General features: G+C 40.5%; 1 protein-coding gene across 1 annotated transcript in view; it reads left to right on the top strand.

Moving 5' to 3' along the window:
• The window catches only part of CPZ (carboxypeptidase Z), a 33,588-nt gene that overhangs the window by 7,391 nt on the left and 13,018 nt on the right, over positions 1-13,179 (top strand). Inside the window, exons 2-6 of the mRNA XM_013179149.3 lie at positions 4,156-4,179; positions 5,439-5,813; positions 6,573-6,785; positions 8,922-9,118; positions 10,121-10,282. Of these exons, the coding sequence (XP_013034603.2) occupies positions 4,156-4,179; positions 5,439-5,813; positions 6,573-6,785; positions 8,922-9,118; positions 10,121-10,282 (971 nt within the window). The remainder of the gene's footprint in view (positions 1-4,155; positions 4,180-5,438; positions 5,814-6,572; positions 6,786-8,921; positions 9,119-10,120; positions 10,283-13,179) is intronic.

Raw genomic sequence — 13,179 nt, 5'->3', positions numbered from 1 at the left:
AAGGGGGAGGCTGAACTCTCCTAGCTGGCTTTGCTGAAGCACGTTGTGACAAGTAGGGATGGGGATTTGTCATTTCTGTGCACAGGGACCCAGAGCCCATGGATGCAGAGCTTCAGGAGGAGAGCGTGCAGCTGCAGCTCTGGGGCTGGCCTCTGAGAGACACGCAGGGAGGCTCTGACCCAGCTACGTGCATCCACACTTATTTATATAAGTACAGGCGCTGGAGAATTATCTTTGGCCCTCACAGAGCCGCACCCTCCCAAACATATGCAAGCATTGGCATTAGGAAACATAGGAAATGTCCAAACACCACATCAGCACACATACGCATTTAAAGCTTGCTTTGTGCCAGACCTTTTCTCTCTTGCTTATATTTGTATTAACTCTTGATAACCTGGAAGCTCAAGCTGCTTCACTTGTGGGTGTTTACATGACAGAGACGTGGCTGATGTTTAGATTATATAGCAGCCTCTATGGGGTTGTGGTGGAGAGAAGTGCCACAGGATGGGCAGAGCTGGCCTCTGAGATGGCAGAAGCTGCATAGACGTCTCTGGCAGAGGCAGACAGGGAGAAAATGGCATGGTATGCTGAAAATATGTGGGGCTTAACCTAAGTTTAAGACCTAGGAGTCAGTTTTGCTGCTAGTCAGTCAGTGAGACTCAGTAGCTCCAAGTTTGTGAGAAACATCCCAGGCCAAAAAGTAGCTGAAAACGTAGAATCTAAACATAGATTTATCCTAAAAATCTTTATCCTTTATTGAAAAGTTACCCCTGCTTATCACATCCTGAGATGAACAACTTCAGTTGCTACAGGAAAAGTATCTGTTTATGTGGATTTGTGTTTCTCACCTGCAAAATAAATCTATCATCTTAAAGCAATGTCTGCTAATGGGTAATAGCCATATTGCTTTACAGATTGCCTCTCCTAATAAATATGATAAAAACTACGAAGTGTAGAAACTAGGCGGCAGAAAATCTGGAACAAGAGCTGTCTGTCTCTCCTGTATTAACTTCTTTTCCTGCTCACAAAGTGATCCAGACCTCTTGTGAACCCAGCTACAGGATATGACTTAGCAAAGTTTCATGTCTCTTCCATCAGCTATCCATTGCTTCCCAGCACTTTTCCTTCTGGCCAGCTGGGCAGAAAGAAGCATCTGCTAAAAGCAGTCTGCTGCTGGAGAGCCAGAGCAGGGGGAAGCAGCAACACCATGCCCGGACCCTGCCTGCTGCATTTTCCCTTTGTTTCACTCTGCTTGTTCCAGCTTGTTGCCAGAATACCTTTCTGCTCCAGCTGAATAAGCAGAATACTGGGACACCATTGAAAATAGGTTTGTGCCACGTGTCAAGCTAACTGATGGGTATAGCACTCCTGCACAACAAGTGGTATGGAAAACTGTGTATGCCTCAGTTTCATTATTTGATCATTGTATGTCAGTGAGACAAACAAAAAGGACATTTGTAGTGGGTCACAGAGATGGCAAAGGGGAAATGGCTCTTATCTGTGAGAAAACATGAGGGCATGTAGAAAGACCATTCATACTCCCCAAATGAACCCATGAAGAACTGCACTCACAGCACACAACCTTCCAGTCTAACATAAGGGTAGCTACAATACAGTCTTTTCTAAGCTACCCTTCAATGTAATGAAGGCTGCTAACTGCTAATGACTCTGGCTATAACCAGAGATAGCATCACTCTGCTTACTGGGACCTGGCTGAACTCCAGCTGATCCCATCCACACACCAGATTTTCACCTCTGTGGAACATTTGGCTGACTCCAGACTTGTGTCCAAGGCCCCACGAGTAGCTTCAGGTGTGATGGCATTAGGATATAAACTAACCAGATTCCAGGAGGAAGTGACATCCAATTTTATAAGCAGGGATGATAGCTGGAGCTCACACTAAGAAGAGATCGCTCCTTTCTCCTTCCCAACTAACACTGCACAAAATTATCTCCTTTGATTATTCCCAGGTGTAAGACTACATAGAGGATCTGGATGAGCTGAGGCTGTTGTACAAATGCCTTGACCTTAGTAGGTAACTCACTGAAGGATCATTCCAAAGTAAGGGAAACATACTCAAATCCTATGACAGAAGGCACTTGTAAAGAACCAGGTATTGTTTATTGATATTAGCATAATGAAACAGTCCAGGAAAGGAGTTTTTATAGCTATATATATACCTATATATATATATTTATTTTTTTTTCAGCTTGCTGATTACAGAACTTGCTGGTGTTGGAGATAGGTTGTTTCTGCTAGGTCTGATCCTTCATTTCTTTTATGAGATAATGTGTATCAATGACAATTCATAATATAGAACCAGACTCATTTCCAATTAAATGTCTGCCTCCAAGATAAAATTCCAGGCTTAATTTTGTTCTCATTATAATGGTTTTATTTTGGCTAAAGAACGATCAGCTGAATAGCAACACATATGCAGATTATTACATTTAAACAAATATGCTGGGAGGAGAAGTTTAAACTCTCCTTAGTAGGAAAATAGAAAATATTTTTTTTAAATGGTCTTGTGAGGACAAATGTTCAATTCACTGAGCAAAGAGCTAGATGCCTGTATTCTCAGTGAGAGTTAGAAGAAAGAGCAACATAGCTAGATTCCCCAATATATCACAAGGCCCTTCAATGTTTAAAAAGCTTAAACATAATGGCTTAGCTGCTATGAGGCACTGATGAAAACAACTTTAGTAACAGTATTTTCTTTTGTTGCCAGAATCAGAGAAGGGTAATATAGAATTGTTGGCTACAGGAGCAAAAGAAGACTCTCCTGGGTCATCAAATCAAGTTCCTTAAAATCAGATGAGCTTGGTTTATGTGACCTAGTAAACAGAAGGCTAAGGGGATCTGACTGCACTCCATAAACACGTGGAGATGGCATGCACCAGGGATTGCAGAGTGCTATTTAGGCTGAAGGACAATGCTGGCACAACAACACATGGATATAAACTGGCCATGAATACTTTTAGGCAGGAAATTAAAAGGCAATTTCTAGCCATTAGATGAGTGAGCTTTTGGAAAAGCTTTCCTGAGAGAGTAGTTGGGAAGACAAATAATTAGTTTCAAGATGTTATTAAATGGATTATAAAATGCAGTTGCTAGAGAGAGGATGAAGTAGTATGGAGAAGAAATATGTCCCCTCACATCCAACAGAGGCTTTATTTCTTTATGAGAAATTTCCACACACAACATTATGTGGGACCAATGGATTTTTTAGGTGAAAATATGTAAAGCATCTTGATACGTACAAGTGGACTCCTGTGGTCTTTTGGACTAAACTATGTTCCTGAATTTCCATGAGTGAAATTTCCTAGGCACATGACTTATAGTTTTTAAATATGTCTAGAAATGTCAGGGTTGCACAGCACAATGCCTATTTCAAACATAGGCCACATTTCTTATACAACTACACCTTATATATATATTATCAAGTCCTCCTTTTTAAAATTGAGCCGAAGACCAGCTGGTCAGTGAGCTTGTGTGGCCGTGCTCTGTGCCTGATCACTGCAGTATGTCCTGTCTTCTTATTAAACTACATTTCCAAGTCTTTGCCTGGATGAGAGTCTCTCTTTTCTGCATGGTTGTGGGTGAATGGGGCTCCTCTTGCCAGCAGCAGGCCTGGGACCACAGGTCAGAGTGCCTACTGCGCCTGGTGTGCAGCAACTGGAGGGACCAGAGTGTGTGCGTATTTTGTGTGTATGTCAGTGTGTATAATTACTAGTAAACATCAAGCTGGATTAGCAGGACAACAGGACAAGAGGTATGTGAGTAACTGTGATCCTGGAATGGATACTGGGGACACTGGAGGGTCTCAAAGTTCGTAACTGAGGGACCAAGATGTCCAAGCGAGCTAGAGAGGAGATCATGGAACCTGGGTCTTGGCTAGCAGTGAGGCCCTAGGTCTGGACCAGCTACCAGAGAGACCAGTGTGAGTGTCAATGTTTGAGCCAACCGGTTCACCAGTGGATCCAGGGGCCAGCTACTGGGTAGACTGAGCCTAGCTACTGGGGGATCATGTGTGTGTTTGTATGTGTGTGTGTACATGGAGCTGCAGCAGCCCCAGTGGGACTGGGCAACTCCTAACATGAGGTACCATGGATGCTGCTGTCCCATAATGCTATTTTTTTTTTCTTTATTTGCAGGTCAATGCCAAACTGTACAGAAAGGTATGATGTGACTTTTCTTGTTCTCCTTGAAAATCTCAAAACCTTAATATTTTTTCATTATTTTCTGACAAGATTTCTGATGTTGATGATGTAGTAGGTCTAGTTCCGAGAGAGATGATCTCTCTCACACTGGAGAGAATTTTGTTGTTATGACAGTGGTATCATTTGTTACAAGCCGGAGAAATTAGCAAGAGAAGGAAGCTGAAACACAGGCCCACTACTGTGATATCTAGTAATTTTATGAGACATCTGTTACTTCCTTTTTACCCCTGAGGCTATAAATATAAAGAGCATTTTTGCTTCCTAACACCCCTTAACTCGATTTCTTAAAGTATATTAGATTTATGAGAATATAAATGTAAACACTTTTATGGGCCTGCATGTCTGAGTCAATACCCAGAATGACTTTTGAATGCTTTGGGCAATGTCAATCAAACTTCACAGAGGGGCTGAAGTTTCAGAGATATTCAACTCACAGATTTTATGTGGCCAAGCAGAGAAGAGAGATATCTTACTAATGCCTTCACCACTAAAGAAAAAGTCTATGTGATCTCACAAGTTAATAGTGAATCCATACTCAAAGGTAAGAACAGGGGAGAGACCGATATCATAAATACACTTCTTCTTTTTTTTTTTTTTTTGTTTTGGATTAGGATGAGAAGAGCAAGAAATCTGAGTTTTCATCAAATTGGACTCCAGGGATTTTTTTCTTTTATGGATTCTCGGATATTTTATAAACTCATTATGTACTCTTAATTTAAATATGATAATATTTAATTGAGTATAAGATAACCTTTCATTTGGAAACCAGGCTTTGTTAATTTTTCTGTTTTCCCATCTACTTGTTAAATTAAATCCCATGTGGGCCAGGTACTCCAGTGTTTTCTGGCCAAGGATTTGCCCTTTCATTGGTGATTAGGTATTGAATTATCAAAATAAATCTTATCTTAAGAGCTGTGGTTATTGATCAGACAACCCTGATGCCCCAGCAAATTATCAGATGCCATTTGAATTCTGAATGACATCTACTTGCATCAAATTGTTCACAATCAATCTCCGGACTAAGCATATTTTCCATCATTTTTTTCTACAAGTGGTGTTAAACGTCAGATTCATTTGAGTGAATTGCAAACTGCCTCCAGTCTACCTGTGAATAATAATGATTTTAAAAGCTCATTAAATGTGTTGTTACTTTGTCAGTGAACTATTCAGTGTTGATGAAGCAAGTCATTTTTCATATGTTTACCTCTTTTTCATAGCAAAATGTGTGGACATCTCTTTAAGTTCTTGTACTGATGTTGCCTATACTCAAACGATGTATCCTAATTTCCTGGATCAGAAGTCTCGAGAAGTGATTGAGTACAGCTCTGAGTACATTCTCATAAGTGTGCTGCACAACTTGCTGCAGGGAGAATGCAATCCAGATCTGAGGCTCCTGGGGTGCTCGGTGCTGGCCCCGCAGTGCGAAAAGGACAAAGTTATAAAGCCCTGCAGGCATGTCTGTGAAAACCTGAAAAAAAATTGCCTCCCTGCTTTTGATGCAATAGACATGGCTTGGCCCTACTTCTTAGACTGTGATCGCTTTTTTGCTGGCGAAGAAGAAGGATGTTTTGACCCACTGGCAAAGCTGCGAGGTAAGGAAGGAGGAAAGCTCTGATGACAGATCTTACATCATCTCACTGAGGTTGACATGTCTACAGCACAAAACCTCTGAGGTTGTCATCTTTATAAACACCGGTAAGGTGTGATTCATTTTGTCCCACTTATTTTAAACAGTTAAGTAAATTGTGCTCAAGAAGCTTCAATTTCTCTCTTTTATATACAAAGATCAAGATTGACAGCTCAGCACTAGATGTCTGGACGCTGCTTTGCATTTAGATAAACCCTGCCCTCTGTGACAGCAGTTTTGACAGCTGTCTATATATTTGAAATACTTTGTTTAAAAACTGAAAATTTAATGCACTCATAAATTCATGACTACTTGACAAGCTCGTTAAAATTATCTCATTGGTGATTGTCACAGATTTTTGTTTAGAAGAAGAAGATCCAAATAAGTCAAGACATTTTGAATCACATCAGAAATGAATTTGATCCACCAGATTCAAAGGAAAAAATCTGTAAATTTGTCACTAAAATGTGCTAAGCATGCCAAAGAGCAAATTATAACTGGAGATTGTGCAAAATATGTGTCAGTGTACATATGCATTAGAATGTTTTTTTTGCAAGCAAAATATGCCAAAATAAACAGCGTAGGATGTACTACATAGATATAAGATTTTGACTGCAGATGTATTTTCTAAAATTCTACTGCTGAAAAAGACATTTTGTGGAAAAGTATAGGCATTCATAAAACCCTCTGTTTTTAAACACTGATTTACAATTTCTCTTTGCAGGAGAAGTAGAAGTTGAAGAAGATTTGCCTTCAGACTTGCCAGCAACTTTTATTCAGTTTAAACACCATTCATATGCCCAAATGGTGAGCACATTGAAGAAGACTGCTTCTAGATGTTCCCACATTGCAACAACTTACAGCATAGGTCGCAGTTTTGAAGGAAAGGACCTTTTTGTGATTGAGTTTTCAACCAAGCCTGGACATCATGAACTACGTGAGTTATATCAGTGTTGATTGCATTGCTTGACGGAAATCCAGGAGATTATCCATCTGAGTGAAAACAGGTTCTTTGAACAGGATATCACTTAAACTGTAAAAGGGGTTGACTCAAAAACATTTGTCATCCCTTGTGTTCCTGAGTTACGGTGATGGCTGATGAATCATTGCAGCAACTACTGCACAGTTGCAATGTCATAACTTTATGAACTAACTTTATGACTAGGGTTGACATTCCTTCTTCCTAGATGTGTGATCATACGTGCCGGTGCAGTGGTATGACTATTATTTATTTGTGCCCAGCTTATGAAGAAGCTTGGAGAGCTCTTGGCTGCTGACCTGCCCTCTCCATAATTTACCACTTCCCCAGTCACCTTTTGGTCATTCCATCAAACCCTACATACTTCCTGAAACTCATGCCTGTTTCTAGTCTAAATGTAATCCTTCACATCCTAAAAAAAAAAAAAAAAAAAAAAAGAACATGCAAGAAGGCCTCAGGTACAATAGGAAGTTGAAATCAAAAAAAAAAAAAAAAAAGGCAATTCAGCACAAAAAACAATCCTCTGGACACAGAGCTTCTGGTCAGTGTTATACCTGTCAGTATAGAGATGAACAATATCAGGAATTTATGTTATTTATCACAGCACCTGAGCACCTTTACAATATGATTCCTTGCAACTTTTCTGCAAAGAGGAATAATCTCATTCTCATCCTCTGATTTTGTAGATTCATCACTGAGACAGCAGAGATCAGACTTTAAAATGTATGAAATCCTTCAAAAATTTAGATCATTTTCTTAGGGGGTATTAGGTGTTATTTTCCAGTTACCAGATCCCAGCTCAAATACAGAATCTGATTAAATCTGGGTGGACTGCTGCGGCAACTGCTATATAGCAAGAGCCTCTGGCTTCTTCTCATCAAACTAGCTCCAGAATCAAAGTAGCCTCAGCAGTGTAGCAGAACGGAACTACATCTGACTTAATATATTTTAAGCTTATTACCTGAGGTAAAGCTTCTGTGTCCTCTGTACGCTATGCCACTGGGGAGGCAGAGAGGGCAGCTGAGCCTGGTGTTAGCTTTCTTTACTCTCTCCCATGCTGACTTACATAGTGTAGATATATTCTGAGGTGCCTTTGAACCTGACCAAGGTCCCAGATGTCTTTAACAGAGCAAAGATCTAAACTCCTATCTCCTGGCCTATTGTCCTTCCTCTCTTGTGTAAAGAATGGAAGTTTCATGTGTCTTTTCTAGTTGATACTCCATTTGCCAGGATAACACAAAGCCTGTGAATCAGGCTTTTAAATTAAAACTGTGATATGGCATGATAAAAGATGGTAGTTTAACACATTACCTAACATTTCCTTCTAAATTTATTGCTTCATGCTGCTCAGGACAGTTGAGATTTTGCAAGACTGAGTTAGCTGGCATAATAGCTTTGTGCCAGCCCCCCTCCTGGGTCTAGTGCGGGAGGGTGGCCAGAATCAGAGATGAAGGGCTACACAAGAAAGGGTGTCTCCAAAGGGCATCTATTTTCCACTTTCCATTAGTCTCTAAGGAAGGATGGAAACTGAGAGAATAACTGCAGGGAATCATGAGGCTATGTTTCTAATAGTCTTATTCCAAGTCTATTTAGCCTAAAAGCCACTTTTTATGCACGACCTAATTTCTGTTCCAAATACATGGGTAATATATTACACATCTGCAGGTCATTTCTAGGATGTGTGACAACACAAGGCATTGAAGCTGCCCAAGGTAAGTGAGAGTGCCAGGGGTGTATTTTGTTCCTTCCCAACCAGCTTGACATTTCTGTTTGCAGCATTTTCTCTTCACAATTAACGAGTCCAGCAAAAGCTTAGAGCAATGATTACCACTTAAGGTTTGGGATCCTGAAGGTATGGATTTTTTTTTTGTTTGTTTGTTTGTTTTTCACACATCCAGAAAGCTATTCAAATTGTTGCTGGACTGACTTGTAATGGTGTGAAATTCATCTGGAATTGGTGTACTCTTTACAGCAGCGTATGCATTAAATTAGTGTAAATAAAACTTTCATCAGTAATCTGTCTGTGTTACTCTGCTTTTGGAAGCCATCCAGGCATAATCAAATTAAAGCATCTCATTACTTTATATTCCACAGTCAAGCCAGAATTTAAGTACATTGGCAATATGCATGGAAATGAAGTTGTGGGGAAAGAGCTGCTGATATACCTTGCACAGTATCTATGTTCGGAATATCTTCTTGGGAATCCTCGCATCCAGACCTTGATTAATAACACCAGAATTCATCTCCTGCCTTCACTCAATCCGGATGGATATGAACTGGCTGCAGAAGAGGTAAAAGACTTTTTATAAAGAAAAAGTCCAGTGTTTCCTGTTTCTAAAATTCCTCTTTGGAAAAGACAAACTGGGAGTGAAGCGTCATGTATGGCAGGGAGTGTTAATAACCAGCAGCTAGGCTCCCAGGCTGCTTTGGCGGTAGGTTGCTTTCTGAAGACAACGTGAACAGACCTAGAAATCAACCAGAGCTATGTTTGTCATTTTCTGCTCCCTGCATGCATTGACGTGGGAATGACTGTGCTACTTTTTCACACATTTAGCAGTCTCTGCTATCAGCTCTAGAACAGAATGCCCACTGACTCACTTTAATGACTTTTAAATTAATTTGCAAGGAAATGTAATTTAATACTGTGGAATAGATATTCTTTCTCTTGTAGAAAAGCTGGTGTAATAAAATGCGAATATTTTCTGTACTATCTAGCTTTCATAAGGATGGCAGTTTTTAGAGATCAGCTGGTGTCTGAAGGAGACATACAAAAACAGCACTTTTATTATATGTTATCTGCCATTCTTCTTTTCTCCTCACTTGTATCATTAACATCATTAACATGAAAATAGGACCTTTTTCTGAGCTTCTTGTGCAGTGAGCTCTATCTGTTAGAATGATATTTGGGGTTTTATATTCTGCCTGATCTTTTATTGGAGTGAGAGGTGTAATTTTTTATTTTTTTTCATTTTCTTCTCCTCTAACCCACTCTGCATGCTGCTCTGAGTTGAGTAAGAAACTGCTGTGCTCCTCTCATGAGTCAAATCGCTGGTGAGTGAAATGATTCCTGTATGTTAGTAAGTGTGATCATGGGGATAAAAAATGATTAATAAGTATGGTTTTTTTTTGTTATTTTTTGTTTGTGTTTTAACTGTATAGACATTTCTAACTTGTCTCTTATGTCTTTTAAAAATTGCTGATTATAAAATGACATTTTAAACACTTCCTTTTTCCACAAAGTGACATTTTGAGACAAGAAGTTATACTGAACTTGTTTCTATATTCCAAATTAGGGAGCTGGTTACAATGGATGGGTCATTGGTCGACAGACAGCTCAGAACTTGGACCTAAACAGAAATTTCCCTGATCTGACGTCAGAGGCTTACAGAAGAGCCGGAATTCGTGGGGCACGCCTGGACCACATCCCCATTCCACAATCCTATTGGTGGGGTAAGGTATGAATTACAAATTTTATAAATCACATTTACTACAGAACAGTTCGGAAATTAAGATCTTGAGATTTTTCAGTCTGAAGTTATTCTCTGGTAATAAAATTTTATATGTAGGACTAAACTGGACAGACTAAGAATTGACATGAAAAAACCTGGTATACGTCTGGCCAAAGAGCCAAGTGTCACAAATCACTGGGAAAATTTGTTGATAATTTGGATTCTGCTATTTTAAATTAAGAATAATAACAGGAGGGGTCAGAATTGTGTAATGATTCAATGTTAATGATTTAAACTTCAGCAGTATGTTGAAAGGCCTCTTTTTGTGGACTTGGATCTCATTCCATTAAGTTCTGCACAGGTTTGATGCAATAGTGGTTTCTGCCTTGGAAACCATAAAAAGGCTTCATGTGAAGTCATGTGGCATGAGATTTCCACAAAAACAATGGTTACAAATGACAATAAACAGCTGGGGCAATGGAAGAATCTAGATGGGCTGCAATGGTGTTGGAAGGAAGAGTCATTGCCACCTCCAATCTCAGGGAGCAGGATGGAGGCAGCACTGCAGGACCTCATTCTTATCATCACTAAGCTTTACATTGCATGATGTCCAGGGTTCCTATAGGGAACAACTCTTTCAGTAGCTGTATTCAGTATTAGCAGATTTGAGAGACCATACTGCAACTTTCTAGTGTGCTGCAGGTGATCTCACATAAGGGCTGTTCCAAACCCCATATTATATTGGCGGTAGGGGGATGATTGGACCAGATGATCTTGGAGGTCTTTTCCAACCTTAAGGATTCTGTGATTCTACAGTTCTATGTACTTGCTGACACTAATTTCAGTTCTTGTCAATATTTGTGTGGCTCAGCCATCAAGTACTACCTTTATGCCTGTGCATAAAGATATAGATGATGAGTTAAATTGTGTCTGTAACATCTTACCAGACTAAGTCCCTTCTTTGAATGGCCCTTTGCAGATTCAGTAATGAGTGCCAGTCTCCTGAGAGCTCTTTCATGGGCTGTACTCTCCCCTCAGGCATGTGCAGACAGGATACAGAAGTGCCTAGCACACCTGAAAAATTAATTGAAAATGCATTTGCTTTTCCATAGAGGTGTCCAAGAAGTCTGCTTTTGCCCTTTAAGTTTGGATGTAGTGGCTGGGCAGCAGACTTTGAGGTATGAAGGAAGGGATGGAGATCTCCCTCCAGCCATAGGCTTTCTCACTGCAACCAGCATTGCAGGGTTGAAGGCCAAGAACTACCAAGGAAAGATAAAGGTGTCCTTTACCCCTCTTTGTGCCAGTGTCCGGTGCAAGCTGTGACCTTGTCCCATTTTGTGCAGCCCAGAGTCCCCATAACTCTCTGGATTTTATAGCTCCGACGTCCCTCTTTACTCTGAGTTCTTCACTCAGAGGGTGGTGAGGCACTGACACAGGCTGCCCAGAGAGGTTGTGGATGCCCCGTCCCTGGATGTGTTCAGGACCATGTTGGATGAGGAACATAAGAAGCTCTCCCTTAAGAAGCTTCAGTTTCAGGCAGACAAACTCATGTCTCTTACAGAAGTTGTCTTTGTGCATACAAAAGCATTAGATTGTGCATTTCAACACCAGGCTCTCAGCTTTCATTTACTTAATAGTGTTTATTACCTGCCTTATTAAAGTAATTATCTGTATGTTGCAAGGCATTGTATAAAGATCAGAAAATGGAGAGTGAGGTCCCAGACAATCCCATAAAGTCAAGAGAGGTCTGACCTCCCCATAATCCTTGTTATACAGTGGGTTTTGTTCCCTCCTATTATGAATTATTGTAATAACTGGACGGAGAGCTAGGACTGGGAGACTTCAGGCTTCATCTGAAATGAGTTCAGTTAAATTGGCTTGACTCAGGATTTGGAGGTTTATGCCAGTGGAGGCTGGAATAGTGTTTAGAAAAATGAGTCTGGTTGTTTATAAAAGGGAGAAAATAAATCTTTGAAAGCCATGGAGACAGTAACTAATTGCACTATAATAGGCATAAATGAGATTCAGGTTTAAAAAGGGTAGTGACCATTCACTGTACTCATGCCCAAATAATTTAGCTGTTTTCTAATTGTGTTCCAAATTGTTCTTGTGAGATGAATACCTTAAGACTGATCTCCTCTGACTGAGAAGCAAGAACCCCGGTTGAAAATAAAATGGAAAAAACAAACAAACAAACAAACAAACATAGAAACCACAATAAAATAAAAGTTTATGAATTGAATTGTCAAAGGCCAGAGTGACACAGATAGTATCTGACATCATCTGATGGATCTGAACCAAGATAAAAAAGGATGTGCATGTTTCAAAGCCTTAATCACGGTACACAAAGTCACTGAAATGCTATTAGGATAAAAATAGTGGCATTGAGATTACTGCTTTTCCACAACATTTGCTTCAACAAGACATTGGCTCTGTGACACAGCAGTGTCTCGCAGCTTACGCAGGTACCTAGCAAGCAAGTTGGCTAGTCAGGGGGAGGAACTGAATGTTGGAACTCTTTGAGTCAAACTTTTTATTTCGCCCTTGCCCATTGAGTTGCAGAAACAGCTTAAAAAATCTAACTGAGACCTGAGAGCACTGAAAGCAGGGCTGTTTCTGGCTTCAGGCATGACCTCTCTGGCCAGGTTGCTGCAGGTGGATCAGGGAGCTACTGAGATTTTGGGGCAGCATCCTCTGGAAGATCCTTGGTGCTGTGGGGCTGGGAGAACATGGGCACAGAGCCAGCTCTCAGTCACCCCACAAGCCCCCATGCAGAACCCACAGGGAAGGCAGCGCAGCTTGCAACCCCTCAAAAGCCAGCTAGGGTCTTCTGCTCTTCAGAAGAGATGAACTCAAAGCATGAGCACAGTGCTTTCAGGATTCAGGTGAGAGTGGCTGGTTCA

Source organism: Anser cygnoides, chromosome 4 (assembly GCF_040182565.1).
Source record: "Anser cygnoides isolate HZ-2024a breed goose chromosome 4, Taihu_goose_T2T_genome, whole genome shotgun sequence".
NCBI lineage: Eukaryota > Metazoa > Chordata > Aves > Anseriformes > Anatidae > Anser > Anser cygnoides.
The sequence above is the reverse complement of the archived record's forward strand: the minus strand, read 5'-3'. Positions and strand labels throughout refer to the sequence as shown.